Source organism: Acipenser ruthenus, chromosome 2 (assembly GCF_902713425.1).
Source record: "Acipenser ruthenus chromosome 2, fAciRut3.2 maternal haplotype, whole genome shotgun sequence".
In the NCBI taxonomy this organism is placed as follows: domain Eukaryota; kingdom Metazoa; phylum Chordata; class Actinopteri; order Acipenseriformes; family Acipenseridae; genus Acipenser; species Acipenser ruthenus.
Window position 1 is genome coordinate 37,090,895 of NC_081190.1, and position 18,337 is coordinate 37,109,231.

Sequence of the window (18,337 nt, forward strand, 5' to 3'; positions counted from 1 at the left end):
GGAGGAATACAACTGGGTGAGGAACAGCCAAACTCAGCTAACAAGGTGAGGTTGCTGAAGACAGTTTACTGTCAAAAGTCATACACCATGGCAAGACTGAGCACAGCAACAAGACACAAGGTAGTTATACTGCATCAGCAAGGTCTCTCCCAGGCAGAAATTTCAAGGCAGACAGGGGTTTCCAGATGTGCTGTCCAAGCTCTTTTGAAGAAGCACAAAGAAACGGGCAACGTTGAGGACCGTAGACGCAGTGGTCGGCCAAGGAAACTTACTGCAGCAGATGAAAGACACATCATGCTTACTTCCCTTCACAATCGGAAGATGTCCAGCAGTGCCATCAGCTCAGAATTGGCAGAAAACAGTGGGACCCTGGTACACCCATCTACTGTCCGGAGAAGTCTGGTCAGAAGTGGCCTTCATGGAAGACTTGCGGCCAAAAAGCCATACCTCCGACGTGGAAACAAGGCCAAGCGACTCAACTATGCATGAAAACACAGGAACAGGGGTGCAGAAAAATGGCAGCAGGTGCTCTGGACTGATGAGTCAAAATTTGAAATATTTGGCTGTAGCAGAAGGCAGTTTGTTCGCTGAAGGGCTGGAGAGCGGTACACGAATGAGTGTCTGCAGGCAACAGTGAAGCATGGTGGAGGTTCTTTGCAAGTTTGGGGCTGCATTTCTGCAAATGGAGTTGGGGATTTGGTCAGAATTAATGGTCTCCTCAATGCTGAGAAGTACAGGCAGATACTTATCCATCATGCAATACCATCAGGGAGGCATCTGATTGGCCCCAAATTTATTCTGCAGCATGACAACGACCCCAAACATACAGCGAAAGTCATTAAGAACTATCTTCAGCGTAAAGAAGAACAAGGAGTCCTGGAAGTGATGGTATGGCCCCCACAGAGCCCTGATCTCAACATCATCGAGTCTGTCTGGGATTACATGAAGAGAGAGAAGCAACTGAGGCTGCCTAAATCCACAGAAGAACTGTGGTTAGTTCTCCAAGATGTTTGGGCCAACCTACCTGCCGAGTTCCTTCAAAAACTGTGTGCAAGTGTACCTAGAAGAATTGATGCTGTTTTGAAGGCAAAGGGTGGTCACACCAAATATTGATTTGATGTAGATTTTTCTTCTGTTCACTCACTTTGCATTTTGTTAATTGATAAATATAAACTATTAACATGTCTATTTTTGAAAGCATTCTTACTTTACTGCATTTTTTCACACCTGCCTAAAACTTTTGCACAGTACTGTATATATAATATATATATAAAATAAAACACAAGACAGAATATATGTTCTAATATAATTATAAGCCAAATACAACGGATTTAGTGTTTAGAGGTAAGAAAGAAACGAAAAAACAAGTTCCTCTGATGTCTTCTCTGTGCGTGATGCTGAAATGCCCCTCTCAGAGATGTCACACAAAACAATCAAAAAAAACTATCAGGGGGTGATATGCGTTTCCAACCTGTACAGCAAAGTATGGTGGCCCAGTAAGTTAATAAAACAAAGCACTTTTTTATGGTGTTTAACCGATTACAGGCCCAGAAACATACTTCAGTATGATCGTGTAGACACGATCACGGTCCTTAAAGGGTTAAAGAAACAGGAATTGTTTTTACCCCCAAAAAACTGTCCAATGGCAAACAGTTTTGTAAGTAAATTAACAGGATGAGTGTTAAATGTTAAAAGGTCAACCACTATCATAACGTTGCCTGTTTTAAAGCTTTTAAATTATTTGGAATTGTAAACAGAAAATATTCATTCAGCATCCCAAACACAATTACTTTTGATCTTTCAATAAGGGAGAGGTGTAAATGCATTACAGGAATGCCTTACAGATCATGTAGCCTTACCTCAGTGTCTATGACTGATTACATCTTAATACAAACGTTCGCTGTATGTTCACTAGCGGAAGCCCATTCTAGTAATAAATAAAAGTAAAGATCTGGGGTAAATTTCAATAGTATGTAATTAAAACTGGTATTCTGAATATCAATTACTCATTCATATATTCATGGCTATTCTATACAGTTCCTAAATTAGAAAATGGTTTATAATGTGATAATAAAATTATCTGTTTTCTAATTTTGTACACGTCCCGTTAATATTGATAAACTTGAAACATTTTAAGAGGCCTGCTATTTAACAGTACTAGTCTTTACATCACAGTACAGTTGGACCCCAAACATGACACACTTACTATCAATGTGGAATGACTGGAATTACATTTTCTCTTCATTTAACTGTCAAGGTCAATACTACACTGAATATTGGCTGTTGCCATTTGGAAAACTTTGTGTAACATAGAGAACATAAGCTCCACCAAGTCACTTAGCATTGGTATTAAATGGGTGGATTATATTTAGTGTAATACAGCACACAGCACAGGGAAAGCTCATTAAAATATTTAGCATATTTTAAAGAAGAGACAATTACTAAACACAATGTTTGTTATTATTGTTTTACAGCATGTATGGGGTTCAAATCCCCCATCCAGCTAAAACCTGTGAGTAATGTGGCCATCCCCCAATTAATCAAGTAATAAAAGAGCGAAGCAGTACAGTGTCTATTTCCTGGTCTGGTCACCCACAAGCTATCCGTGACATTTAGATCCTAATACAACAAATACAAAATACACACAGGGTCAGAGTGTACCCCGCCACACAGGGATACCGAAATATTTATTAAGCAAGTTGTCTGGGGGTAATGCACAATTAGTCCTGTTCACAGAGGTTATCAGGCAACAAACTCCACAACCCTAATTGTACTGCTTCCCTAGAAAATTGACCATTTTGGGGACCATTCTACTTGTGAGATGGCATGCTGATTATAATATTTAGCATATTCTTAAAGAAGAGGATATCATTGAAGAGAATTTATTTAGTAAGGGGTGTGAGGGATGACAAATGGGCAATAATCACCACGCACAGTCTTTCTGAAAATAATTTGATGTAATTTATGTTGGTACTGTACATGCTATACTGGGTGTAAGGTTTCACAAGTAGTGACTCAAAATTGACTCAAAATTTTGGGGAGAATTCTAACTTTTTTCAGAAGCAAGATCAGGCGGTGTCTGAGGTTGGCCTGTGGCGAGACACTATGTTTTATTATGGTTGTCATGGAGACAGTGTGAAAAATTGAGAGCCACAGGCAGTAGCTGCAACTAAGTCAATAATGCTCACAGAGACATTGTGTAGATAATCAACAACAGAGCCCTTGCTTCTCGCTGTACCACAAACAGCTGAAGGGCAAATCAATACAGCCAAGGGAAGGACACTGACCCTGTTCTATTTCCCACAATACACCATCAATATTACAGAAAAGGACCCAAAAATGTCACCTTTTTATTTAATCTTCAGGTATCTGCTGGGCCCACAACACTTAAAGTCCTTTAAAGGCAACATTGTATTCAAGCTGGTGCTTTGCAGGGGTGATGTTTTAATGCATACCCTGCCCTTGGTACCAGTCAGGATTTATATGGATATAAATCTTAACAAAAAAACCCCACCTAATTTATAAGCATGACATGATAGGAAAAAAAATTACTTTGCAGTCTTGGTAGTGTTTCTTTGCAATCTTTTGACTGTGACACTGATGGCTTCTAAATGCAATTACAGTGCAAGTCATGGGGGGCAGGAGTGATTTCTACAAAAAGAATAAATAATGGTTTGCAATACAAGCCATGACTAGTATGATATTCAATAAAGAAGAGTGTATGTTTTTTAACATTACTTTAAAAAACAATTGTTTTACTAGCAGTCCTGAATTTAACTGCCTCATTTTTTATCTTGATCTTCTTAACTATGTCATTAAAGAAAATGACAAAAAAAAAAACAGAGTCACTTTATAGTCTTCAAGATTTACCAAAAAGTGAGATCCCAGGTGCATTCCTTTTGAGCGTATACTTGTCATTGATCTTTGAAGGGTTAGCGTGTGTACAGTGATTTTTCATAAATTTGATTACTTTGTTACTGTAGTAACATTAGACATATCAGGTAACATTAGGTAATATATCATAACCCTCGTTCCCTGAAATAGAAATGTTATCCATTACCGATTGGGAAATAACTCTGTGTAGTCCGATTTACCTGAGTGCGTAGTTCAAAGCTGCTCGGAGAGACTCCTCTGTGCCAGGCACGGAGTCCCCGCCCACAAGCAGAAGAGATCCGCACTAATTTCTATTCAGGCCCGCTGGAGTGAATGCAGCGACCTTTCAAGTATTAAATGTTATTCCATTACCGATAGGGATAGTATATCCAAGCAAGTGTAGGACTTCAGGCACAGGCTGATGTGCTAAAAAGGGGGGGTGGGGAGAACCCGCATCTCAGTGTGCGTGCTTTAAAGGGTAAACTGAATAGCTGCCCTTAGCACTCTGGTATAAAAAACATGGTCTGGGCAATCTATGACAACTAGTGTATAGAAAATAGAAAAAACGTGTGAGGTAAATTCACACTATGGTATATGTGTATCAAATGGAAGACCGAGTGGCTGCCCTTAGCACTCTGGTCCTTAAGACATTCAGTCTATAGAACCTAGTGAAAGTATTTGGGGGGGGGGCGTCACCCAAACTGCAGCAATGCATGCGTCACAGACAGATGCACCCTGGAATAATGCCAAAGAGGTTGAGAGGCCTCTTGTGTAATGACCAGTGACCTTCTCTGGTCAGGGCAGGTTCACAAATAAGGCTGTGCTTTTGGCACAATAATTTTTAATACATTTCATGGGTGAGTTGCGGCAAAAAACAAGAATTCTCAGAAATGCCACCAAATAATGTCGTTTTAGCTACATCAACATACACAAGAGTTTTTAAATAGTACACCAAATTCAATAATATAACGACTATTGCTTTTGACAAGTTTAAATGTTACTTTAGAGTACAAAACTTAAAGTACATACTTCATAATTTCTGCTCAGTTGAGGGTATTTGACCCTGTGTGACAAATCGGAATTACGTAATCTTGTGACGTGCGTCATTTTTGTAAAGGTACTTAACAGATCAAAAAGGCCTTAACAGATCATCAAACCTTTCACCTGTCATTCTAAAATACCTCAAATATCAATCACTGTAACATACCCGCATCTCTCTAAATAATGTTTCGGATTCTCTGTTGGTTGAAAGGATGGATGTACCAACAACGTTGCTTTTATTTTATTTTTTTTATTATCTTGTATAAGGGGTACAAACTCAGCACATCTACTTAAATGTAAATGTATCCAATTTCGCAAATGCAGTCCATATTTAAAAAAAAGCCTCTGTAAGTTGGTAGACTTCTGTTCTCCGATGCATTTGTTCTTTTCTCTTTGCAAAAAAACAGCTCTCACAATTCTTTTGGTATTTTAGCTGTCAGACATTTACATACTTGCTCGCTCACCTGTCTCATTCGCTGACCTACATAGCTACACATATCATTATCACATAGCATGTAAATGCGGTTATTAGTAGCTCAGTCAATGCGATTAATTGAAATGCAAATGCTGGTGGTGGGCACCACAATGATTATACAATGCACACTAGTGTGTGTTTGCATTCTGTTCATTGTGGTAATCCCCCCATCATATTTGAAAACATTTTCATTTTTTTCTATTTTACAAAATCTACATATTTATCTTATGTTCACTGAAAATATTAATATTCATGATTCAGAAAACTATTTGAAGGGTATTCTATTTATATTGTGGTTGATTAAGCCCTGCCCAGACCTGCAAAAGGTGTACACTGTTGATAAAACAATCAAAATGCTTACAACCTACATTCATCCTTCTGACATCAAGCCTTTTTTAAAGATCCATTCTTTGTTTGCAGATGGTGGTGGTAAAATCCCATCCTAAAGTGAAACACTGCTTTTTACTTTTTTTTTTTTTTTTAAATCAACAATGTGAAAGACACAGCATGATGAGAAATACAAGTCGTAGCTAATTTTATTTTACTATATATTGGAGATATAAGTAAGGCATGGTTAACCTGAAGCAGTTCTTGCAACTGTGATAATTCTAGCTTCTTGTTCACCACTACTTTCACAAAAGTATGACAGCTCTGATAGAAAACTACATGAGATAAACGCAACAGTTGTAGTTTAAGCCCCCACCCCAGGATCATAAATCATGAAGCTTTTAGATTTGGGTAGTATTAATTTAATTCAGTACACTGCAATTCAACCAGTTTGTATTTCATATATAAAACAACATTAGAATAAAGTTATCTGAATTCTTGGTAATTAATTTAGAAGCCACTTCTGTACCGGGTTAAGTTTAGCCCAGTATAACAAAATAACTAGACCAGTTCACAGAGAGAACTGGGCCAACAATTCATTTAAGCCTGTACTCTGGACGATCTTTAGAAAAAAAGATTAAATAACCAGCTAACACTTACCACAGACAATCTCTTTCCAATATAGCCAGGGGTTCTATCACAGAATGGATTCCGAAAAGGTTTGGAAAATCAGCAGATAATATACTTTAGCATGTCGACTGAACCAAGGGCAAACCATGCTAGAGGGAAGATTTTCATTGCAGATTCAAGCACATGCATAACGAAACCAGGCTGCCTTATCAATTTACTGCTCCAGCTTTGAACTCTCCAGGCAGAGGCAGTAAAAGGTGAACAACATTTATCCACCCAATTCTTCTTTGTAAAAAGTATAACAAAATGTAGGAATACTTAAACAAATGGCTTCTGTCTTCCCTCAGATCTTTTTATAATTCTCTATACTTCAATAATTTAGACATTTTGACTCAACGGTCAACTGTCAGATTTCTTAACTGCAAGTTTGTAGAGACTAATTACTAATGCATCTAATTTTTTATATCACCAAACAACATTAATTGGCCCTGTTCCTTGTTGAATACCAGGTCTTGATTTGTGTTTTGCATGGGAAAATGTTTTTTGGGTTTTTTTCTCTATAGTATATCAACGTAATAATACAATATTATTCAGGTTTGTTTTTTATGTTAAGATTTGTTTAATTAAAAACTCAAATTATCACAACTCCAATTATAGCACATAAACTAATAGCAGTAACATTCATGCAATTCATCATTAATATTGCATCACAGTGTTTTAACTTCGTGAACAATTTTCTGCTTCTTGCTTTCTCATATGTTACTTTTTATTGCATGTACAGCTATGGCATGAATTTTAGGATTGAGACATAAAAACATTTAAAGAACTATATCAACATAATTTAGATATTTTTTTTAACATCATGTAATCAAAGAAACTACAAAATGATATCGTAAGTGTCTACTGGAAGCCATAATAGTAGTACAGTATTTCATGTTAGATTTCGAAATGTCACATTTTCCAGTTTTTGACAGTGTTTCGTTAAATTAAGTAAAACTACAACGTATGTAATTCAATATGTTAACGGAACATTATTCAGCAGGTTTCATTCGACTTTATGTTGCAAGATGTGTTCATTCTGCAGGGTGATGCAAAACTTTTGGCCATAGCTGTAGTTATTTGCAAGTGATACATATCCCTATGGGACACAGAGCCATCTTGTTTGCCAGTCTGCTCTGGGAAAGATATAAATATACACTTGGAACAGTTTGTCCTGAAGATCACCAAGTAAATAAAGTAAAGTTGATACAACATGTTAGATTTAAAAAAAAGAAAAAAATAATTTGGTAAAAAAGTTCTGTTGAAAAGCCATGTGAAATGGTGAAAATTCAATATAGGTCACAAAAGGTTCTTGGGTATACAATACATCCTATGTGAACCTATTGTGGCGATGTACATGAACCAGACAGGCTCTGTACAACAAACATTTGCATCTTTCCAATTCCATGGGGCAATCCTCATCCGCAAATATATCTTAACAGATTCTCATGCACAATTTAATCAAAATCAGAATATCAGACCAGCAATATGCAGCCTTCAGTAGCTCAGCTAATCAGGTGTCAGTACTGTGAAAAAAAAGACTTACAAGACCTACAGTTCTCAAGATATAGTTAAACATGTAACTGTCACATGTGCACATTCGTAATAATAATAATAATAATAATAATAATAATAATAATAATAATAATAATAATAATAACCCTTAGTTTACCAGTGATCACCCCTGCTCTTACCCATAAAATACCTGCAGCTCAAACTAGGGAAGCTGTTTTGGTTACCCCTCACTCCCAGTGAATGGCGTGTTTGGGCTCCACACACTCTGAGCCTCTCATTAAACTATTGATTGCTCCTGCCTTATCCATAAAGTTACAGCAGCCTGGGACGTCAACGGCTTTGCAGAGTCTCTTTCTCTCTCTCTCTCTCTCTCTCTCTATACACACACATACACACACAGAGGAATGAACGCCAATTCCTCTTCTAGTCTGAATAATAAAACTGGAATTTGTACCAAAGGATGCTGAAGTGCTTTAATGTGGAAAGTTCATTAGGACACCTAAACTCATGCCACTCAAGTCCTGAGCTGAATTCAAACAGCCCTACAGCCCTCAAGGTATTTTAATTATGTTGACCTGATAATTATTCAGAGCTATTTTCTTTAGCTTATAGCCATGCTTAATAGGTAGGGAGGAAACAATATTGTGAAAATGTATAGGCCATGGAAACGATGTTCCAGGAAAACACTTATACTGAATTGGTCTGGTCTCTCTCTCATCACGTTCACACTTTATGGAGAGGAAGTCACAATGATTTATTTACCTGACATTTTCCAGTGCGGACATCGTAGAGTGCCACAGAGCCAACACGAGCCCCGACTGCTATCCGGTGACTACGCTCACAATAACCAACCATGTAGAACCTGTGTATGACCAATATTACATGAATTAGTAAAAATATTACACGCAAGTGGTTTTATGAACAAGAACAAAGTATCCCGGGGGCATAGCATAAGGGGAATGGCATCTATGACAGAGTCATGAGATAAAAATGAGTTGTGGTTGCTTTTTATAAATCGACTGTGTAATAGAAAAAAAAGAACAAATTAAGTACTCAGATGTGGATTTTGCAAATCAGTGTCGGCATATGTAAAGGTGCACTACATCTGCTTAGATTTTATGTTGTCCTATATGTGGTACCACACTCAAAAACAATATAAAATATATAATACATATGTCAGAAGATGCAGTAAACAGATTTTCATTCTGTTCATGAATCATTAGAATAAAGATTTCCACTGCAAAGTGAGTTGATTTTTTCACCGAAATTTTTTCAAGTCCTAGTCACGATTCCTAATATCGGCACAGTAATGTTTTTGCAGGTAAGCCAAGCTTGTCATTTTTTTGGATTTGTCATTATTCAAAGTGTATCTACATTCATGCTACATCTTATATTTTAACAGTGTGAAAAATGATCTACTACACCATGCAACAAATAGTGTGTGACCAGGGTTCTACACCCACTGGAGAAAAGTTATAACTAATAATCTGACAAATCACTGGTACTGAGAACAATGACTTACCTACAAATAGCAGGGAAACATTCCTGAAGGCCTTTCTTCTTGACTAAGGATCCTTCAAGGCAGTACATTATGATGTCCATTACCTCAGGGAGGAAAGATCATTAAAGAAATCAGTCACAAAAACACGTACAAATTCACTTTTTCTGAAGATGTAAATGCAATGCTTCAATGTATTGTGTATTGAGAATTAATGCAGCCACTGTCCCCAGGGGAACAAGACAGCAGTGTGTTCCGTTTATCTCATGGATTTACAAAAAAAAAAAAAAAAAGAACTTCAGCAGCCATCTCAAATTAATCAGCATGTGAAATATATTGGCTGAAAAACATGAAGTTGGAAAAAAAAGAAAATAACATATGGTACAGCAATAAATAATTGGAGTAGAATTTGTTTCTCTTATTTTAATGTAATTGTGGTGTTGTGTTTCTCTATAAAATATATTGTTTTGATGGTATAATTGTATAATTTTATAATTGCATTTTTTGATTGGGGTTGGTTTGCTTTTAAGGAAATGCCTTAACTTACATATCCCAGACATAATACAGTATATTATGATAAGAATATAAAGTCAAACCTGTACTTACAACCAGCTCTTACCAGCCAGTAAAACCCACAACAATTTGCAATGCAAACAAATGCACAAGGCCACAAATTATTCATAATGTACCTTTCCCAATATATGCAGTCTTTCTTACCTCTACGAGTAAATCCACAACATCAGTGGGCATCTTCTCAATCAGGATTTCAATCACTCGCAGAATCTCTGCCTTGGCCCGTGCCAGCGTGGTGGTGTGCACATTCTGCTGAGACTGGGTATTAGCTGCCAGGGCAGTGTGTCTGTGAACCTGGACACAAAGAGTAAGTCAGCAATACATGGTATTTGTTTTTTTTCTTTTCAGTATAAAGCAAATTTATCTTGGCTTCTTATCACCGGAACAGAATTACTGTTGCAGCGAGGAAGCCTACTTGTAGGTCTTTCAAGACTTAACCTTGGATTCTAGTACAAACTAGATTTGTAAGACAAATGCAGATTTATATATTTACGGAGGGCATAAATAAATTCATATATAAATTAAGAGTTGAGGAAGGTAACAAAAGAATTTGTAATAAACAACGGCGTTGTGTGCTTCATGAAAATATGTAGGTATGTATTGTGGGGAGAAGCTGGTAGGCTTCCTCCAGATAAGGCAATTCAAAATATATTTTCATCTTGATGTTTTCTTTTATTCTGACAATCAATCAGAGCATGTGAGTGTTATATAAGTCCCATATTATAAGGAACTATAGTCTACCCCCAAAACATTCAGATCTAAAATTGCAGAAATAGCTTGCTTGGTATCTGTGAAGCCTGCATATTTGACATGGCACACACAGAGTACAGTCCTTTTAGGCAAGGTGCTATAGATGGGGAATAGGAGCCTCGCAAATTTAACTTCTTTTGCCCTGAAGTAGCTTACAATACGTCAAGACCTTAATGCATGGGCAATATGTTTCAAGAAAGTGTACATTCTTAATTTCATTCATTTTTGTTTTAAAAAAGCTCACAGCATCCAACCTTACACACAGCAAACTGTTTCCAAACAAAATAATAAATAAAGAGAAATAAACAAATAAAACGTAAAAGGTCCAAGTGGTCGTCAGAAACAACAGTGAAACAGCAAGCCCTGTGATCAATCTGCTTGAAGCTCTGGGGTGACACTGTGAACAGTGGGCCTTGTCTGTGAACAATAAGAATGTTTCCATGCCAGCTCCTGCTTTGCAGATAAGTGATTACTGAAGGGGTCCTCACCTCCCTGGCGATGGTTGTTATGAAGGCTGGTGGTCTGGCCGTGGCAATGAGCGAGAGAGCGTGTCGAGCAGAGCGGGCAGAGTCTGCCGCTGGGTTGAGAGGCAGGCCCATTGTGATGCTAAACAGGGATCAGACAAAGGAGGAGGAAAAAAAAAAAAAAACAGGAAGCATTAGAAATATAGAGTGAAAAGATTAGACACAGCTTATAATGTCAGTTCAAGGTCAATGGGATCATTCAAACAGTTAAAATATAATAGACTCCCAACAATGCAGAATAATTAGGAGTCTGGGTGTTCCAGCCTCAACTACACAGCCAAAACAATTAAGCGTGAAAATTGAAAATAGTTTGTGCATCTGTCTGAAATGAAAAAGGGGCCTTGTTAACAAATTACCCAGGCCGTGCTGAATATGTATCAGGAATCGCACTGTGATGGGCAATAACTTGGGTATAAGGAAGTCAGTCGGCTATGGTTTCCGGAGCAAATGCTCTTTTGACGTGCTGCCAGAAGTTTTGGAGTATCAGCATGATCTGAGCCACTGTGTTACTCTAAAACAAATATATCCATTTATTTTCAAGGTTATAATATATATAAATATATACAGTATACATACATTAATGTAACTATTTATGCCAAACAAAGGATCATTTAAAGATCAGCTTCTTAAAAAAGTGTGTTAGAAATTATACTAAATAAATGATAAGGAGTCCAATATACTAGTAACACAAACACCAGCTAAATTCAGTAGACATGATCAAATATGCATTAATAGTTGAAGGTTTTAAATTACACTTATTGCCTTAAAAGCTGCTTCGAATCAAACATAATAGCTGCAAATCTGTTAGCAGTTTTAATTGCCAGGATGCCAATTTGCAGCAGTGTGGAGTAGTGGTTAGTGCTCTGGACTCTTGACCGGAGGGTTGTGGGTTCAATCCCAGGTGGGGGACACTGCTACTGTACCCTTGAGCAAGGGTTTTACCTAGATTGCTCCAGTAAAACCCAACTGTATAAATGGGTAATTGTATGTAAAAATAATGTGATATCTTGTAACAATTGTAAGTCGCCCTGGATAAGGGCGTCTGCTAAGAAATAAATAATAATAAATAAATAAATAATTTGCACTTGATCCATGATTTGAACATATGAAACCAAATATAATAATTTGATTTCAGGGAAAACATATCAATAATTTAGTTTTTTAACCTTTAAAAATACTAATATGCATTAATTCATTAAAAAAAGTCTAAAAAGTAATTTTACAATCCTCACTACAAGACTCTGAAATCTCAAAGTAGTATTAATAATATGATGATTATATGATGTTAGGGCAGTCTGAACGCAACATATTTTGACAGTTTTACAATCAATTATTATGCATTTTTAATCATTCTACACACCAGGACAGATCCAGACCTTGTTCTTATTTAAAGCCGCACTGGAGACAGTGGTCAAGGACATTAGCACTCATACATTAATTTCCAATAAACTAAGCAGACATATTGCTATAACATACCCAGCTCGATATAATGTTACTTAAAATAGTGACACAAGGTACCACAAGGTACTGTTAGACACATAATAGCATCCATTCACAGTGCATACTCAGTGATAGGCAAAAAAATAAACCCTATGCAGGAGAATCCACTAAAAACAGACTATTTTCTTAGCTAATGAATGTAGATCAGAAATTGATTACTGCCCTCCATACTTCCATATGGAAAACGCAAATTATTTCCCTTTTGCTTATTTTCTTCATACATCATGCAATAGAGAGTATAAAAGGGTAAGGCATAGGATGATTGCTGTCATTACCAATAAGTAAATATGGGAAAAAGTAAAGAGCTATCTGAAGACCTTAGGCAGAAAATGATTTATTGTCATAAAGCTGGAGAAGGATACAAGAAGATTTCCAAGCATTTGAGTATCCCAATTTGAACTATTGTTTCTATTGGTACTGTCACAAAGCTCCCTCGGTCTGGAAGAAAGAAGGTTCTTTCACCAAGAACAAGTAAAAGAATTCTGAGGAAGGTTAACAACAATCCGAGATTGACTGCCTAAGATATTCAAAGTGAATTGGCTGCAAGTGGGACTGGGGTTTCCCTTTAAACCATAGGTCGAGTATTGCATGGTTAAGATCTCAATGGTCGCAGGCCAAGGAAAAAGCCACTTTTAGGAAAATGTCACAAGGACAATCGCTTCAAGTTTGCAAAACAGCATTTGAATGATGGATATGAGTTGTGTTCAAAGGATTTGTGGAGTGATGATACAAAAATCGAGCTATTTGGTCACGCTATTAGTCGTTACGTTTGGAGCAAGTCTGGTGAGGTGTACAAAGAAAAGAACACCATACCTACTGTCAAGCATAGAGGTGGTAATATCCTTCTATGGGGCTGTTTTTCCTCTAATGGCCCAGGAAATTTAGTTTCAATACATGGTAAAATGGATTCCATAGCATACCAAAAGATATTGTCCAATCATCTGCGACCCTCCGCTACAAAACTTGGTTTAAAGCGCAGTTGGATGTTCCAACACAACAATGATCAAAAGCACACATCAAAATCTACTTCAGAATGGTTAAAGACAAATAAAATCAAGCACAAAAGCAAAACTTTTGCTACAAAAGATTTTTCCTATAATTATTTGTTTTTGAGAAATTTCTAGAAATTATACATTTCCATTGGGGTATGTAAACTTTTGACTATGGCTGTATGTACAGGCAGACATACAGATTACTCCATATAGCCCAAAACTGTAATAATAATAATAATAATAATAATAATAATAATAATAATAATAATAATAATAATAATAATAATAATAATAATAACAATAACAACAATCTTAAAATCAGTATAATTAAGAGTTTAGGACATTGTGGTAAAAGTGTGCTTCAAAATGATAAATACTGTTATTTAAAGATATCAGTATTAAAGTATTAAAATCACACTGTTGCTGTAATTCTGTTGATATGAAATTACATTACTGCGTTAGTGCAACTGTTCCAAAAAAAATGTTTTACAGTGTGATTTTTTATATATATATATATATAAGTCAACAGCATAAACTGCTGTTCAGGAACAATACAAGGATTCAATGGTTTACAATTTTTTGTTTCCTATTTTTTTTTTTGAGAAACTGCCAATAATAGTATTAATGTATTGCTAGAGCTAGACAAAACTCAATACTTCATACATCAATTACTGAGTTGCTCAGATGTATTCACAATGAAATGCCATTTACATTAATTGTATATTATAAAAGCCTGGGGACTAAGACAAACACAAGAAATGAGCTATTAGAAATGAGCAAACAGAAACAACAGGTCTTGGTTTTTACATCACGTAAGCTGTGTTTTTGTTGTTACTTTTGCTCTTTACAATGCAGAGAACATGAAAATAATGATACTAAATTACTATAGATTTTTTAAATATGTTGAATTAATAATACCCTTTTTTCCTTTTCTTTTAATTTAGCCATTACAGCATGTCATTCATATTCTTAAGTGAGGCAATAATAAGCTAAACAAATAGGCAACATAATACAACATCTCTACCGGGATTGAGATTCTGTTTAAAAATTAAATAACCAAAATAAGTATTGAAGCATTGTATTTTAAAAAAAGCAGGTATTAACTATAACTGCTAGGAGAACAAACATAGCAAGCATGTTACCATACAAAACATGACTTAATTTAAAGAATCCACAATTGTGTGATTGAACACATGGTTTTGTGAGTCTGATTGGCAATAACTAATGTTTTTGTCATAACAGGATCATAAACAAACATACACTAGTATTGATCACTAGCAACTGCATTGCAGCTTTATTTAAATCTATTACACAGTTCTGCACTAGATCAACCCTTACAGTTCATATAGTCTTTTCATTTAAATCAAACAAGGAATAAGTATAATATGGTTTCTAAAGAGAGATACATACAAAATGTACCAAATGAACGTCGGAGAGGTTTAATCACTTCTGTTTAAAGTTTCATTATTTGAACACATCCAAAATAGCCTTTTTGATGACGATATATATATATATATATATATATATATATATATATATATATATATATATATCACACAAAAGCACACACACATTCATGCATAGCTGTACACATTCACTTTCACAGAGGTTAATCATTCTTTTAATTTAAATATTGATTAATATCAATAATCAATGGCCACAGAACGATCCTTTAAGCAGAGAAACAACAGGAAAATAAGAAAAAAACTGATTTCTGTTTTCACAATCTTCTTTGCATACTGTATGTTGTCAACAAATGATTTTTGTAAAAATACACAAAAGACTCCATTTTACAGGTAAAAGGAGATGTTTCATATTTCCTCTCCAGAAGCAATTATAGATCTATGCCTCTGCGTCATATTCAAATTTTAAAAAAGAAACCAAGGTAATTGGAATGCTCTTAAGCATAGTGATCAATATCAACCGGTTTATGATGTAGTGCTGAGAAATAACAGATATTTTCTAGCTTTGATTTATGTAAAGAAGTTAAAAAAGGACACTGAACATTCCCATAAATGTAAAGCAGTATTAAATGCTGCCACCATGAAGCTCAGCTTAGAATACATTTTGACAATGTTAATAAATATGTAACATAATAAAAATAAAAAAATAAAAAAAACCTGGAAATACGCAAAAAAGTGTATCCCCCACAACACACTTTCATTATAATTTATATAGGATGTATATATATATTTTAGAATCATCAACAGCATGTTGTTGCATATGCATTATAAGTAATAAAAACAGAAGTAAACTGTCACCCTTGTATCTTTTATTGACATTAATATTACACTTCCTTGCTGGTATCCCAAATATTACAATTATCATCTAAATTAGCATGCCATCATCAAGGAAGGTGTACAAATTAAGCAACAGCAAAAGCAATTGCTTACTATTTACTTAGTATGAAGATAGTTATTGATAAAATGTTTCCCCATGAAAAAGAACTCAAGAAAAGGACCTTCAGATTAGCCACATGTGCTAGCCATGGTACAAAGCATGTCTAATGCAGTAAATTCCTCTTTTTTTTGGAGGGATTTATCTGGTGCACTGCCACAGCAGGGGTTCTGAAGTTGGTTTCTCTCAAAACACAGAGGCCTGGTGAGCACGGCCTGCTGCTTCCCTAGTCAATAAAAGTGAACTGATATATTTTAAAAAAGGTTCTACACAAAAGCTCTCACGTGAAGCATGCTTAATGCTGCAGACAGAACCCGGACAGATGTGTGCTGTTTATTCTGTATACGGTAAATCGGGCACCAAAGGGGGCAACCCAGCAGGGCTTCCTAGGAAGGAGGGGGGGCACAATGACGCACACTCCAACCCCTGCATCTGCCACCGCAAACCAACTCTCTCAGCCTGTCCTCACCACAGCCATGTACCCACTGTGACTACTGCATGCTATTCTCAATCAAAATCTGGTTATAGATTAATAAGCAAAACACTTTCTTGCCTAATAAACAATTCATCAGGATGAAAATTGCACCAAAGCTCCTTAGGGCTACATGGTGGTACATCCATTTATACAACATTCTGCACTTAGGATCTAACCTTGCTTAATGACAACACATGGTGCATTAATATCATCTGAATGCATGCTTTAACTGGTTGCAGGGCTATTCCAAATGTTTAAATTCCTGCTGTATTTGCTTCAAATTAATTGTTTTTGTATTTTTAAAGACTACCAAAATTTAAAACACAAATGTCATGTCAGGAAATTATTTAATATAAATATTTACCTAAATAAATAAATACATTCAAATAAAGCAGTGAATACATTTAAATAAAATAGAGAATGAATATGATAATATAGTACATTTTATAATTCTGCAATCCACTTATGTGTAAACAGCTTGATTGTAAAATAAATGTTTGGTTCTTTCATGCAATTTATAGCATATCAACTTTTTTTTTATTTCCTTGCATCAATAGTTATAGAAAAAAAAAGAATGTTTAACAAGCATGTGTCTTAATTACATACATAGAAAAAAGATGTATCAGAGACAACAAGAATGCTTCAAAAGCCTTTAACTACAAAATAATAATAATAATAATAATAATAATAATAATAATAATAATAATAATAATAATACTGATTTACTATGGTACATGTCCGTATATAAAATATAAAAATATATGACATTACACAGAAACATAATGTATACATGCACAAACATTAATTCACTAATCTTTTTTTACAATTTTCTTAAATTAACATGGTGTGTATCTCACTTGTGAATATACATGTATGGAGTTTCATATATGATTATAAAAGACCATAGATGGATTCATAAACATACTGTAGATGTTTCTATAGAATATTTGTTCTCTACAGTCAGACCTGGAACTAGATCATGTTGCTTTTCACCTGACGATTCAAAATTATATGGAATGCTGGTCATTCACATTTGTTACTGTGACTCAACCAATTCAGTTTATAATGGGCCCAATATGTTAATCTAAACACTGCTGTCTAATTAAATCCAAACAGCGGGATGGTGTTGTAAGTGAAATAGATTCATCCACAGTGCCACCTATATTCCTTTGTTAGAATCTAAATTTGCAAGCAACACCATAAATGAGAGCAGAAACCACGCATGCAGTTACAGAGAAAACTAGCAAAAGGGAAAATAATCTGAAAATAAACACTGAAGAAATCCTTGTTAAGTGAAATCTTTAAAATAGGAGAGTGAAGGCTGCAGATTACGGTAATAAAATCAGTTCCAAACACAATTCACCAAGACCAAGGGTAATCCTAAGGAGTATCTTATGTTGGTAATTAGGGAGCTTTAAGGAGGATTTGTTGTTAAAAACCGAGGATGCATTTAAACAGACACACATAGAATACAAAGGTCTTTAGGTTTTTCTGGATTGTAAGTGGCTGTAATGTAGCTTGAGCTAATAATAGTGACTAGTATAAGAGGTAGTCAGAACAGAGAAAAAGCTCATTGTATGTAAATTATTCTTTACCGATAAGCAAGTCATTCTCTCAACATGCCTGGTTCCTCAAATACACAACACCTGTTGTGACTAAAGCAATGTAAAATGTTTTTAATGTTTGCACAAAAAACAGAACTCCATATTTCCATACAAATTCAAAACT

General features: G+C 35.5%; 1 protein-coding gene across 5 annotated transcripts in view; it reads right to left on the reverse strand.

Annotated features, from left to right (window-relative positions):
- LOC117972622 (WD repeat-containing protein 7-like) overlaps window positions 1–18,337 on the reverse strand; it is a 218,604-nt gene that overhangs the window by 23,881 nt on the left and 176,386 nt on the right. For 4 of the 5 annotated variants that reach the window (XM_058995394.1, XM_058995386.1, XM_058995407.1 and 1 more), the window contains 4 exons: window positions 11,210–11,327; window positions 10,116–10,265; window positions 9,423–9,505; window positions 8,663–8,762 (listed from right to left, as the gene is read on the reverse strand). In XM_058995394.1, the coding sequence (XP_058851377.1) occupies window positions 8,663–8,762; window positions 9,423–9,505; window positions 10,116–10,265; window positions 11,210–11,327 (451 nt within the window). Of the gene's footprint in view, window positions 1–7,069; window positions 7,522–8,662; window positions 8,763–9,422; window positions 9,506–10,115; window positions 10,266–11,209; window positions 11,328–18,337 lie in introns of those variants that run through there. The other variant, XM_058995415.1, reaches the window with a different exon arrangement.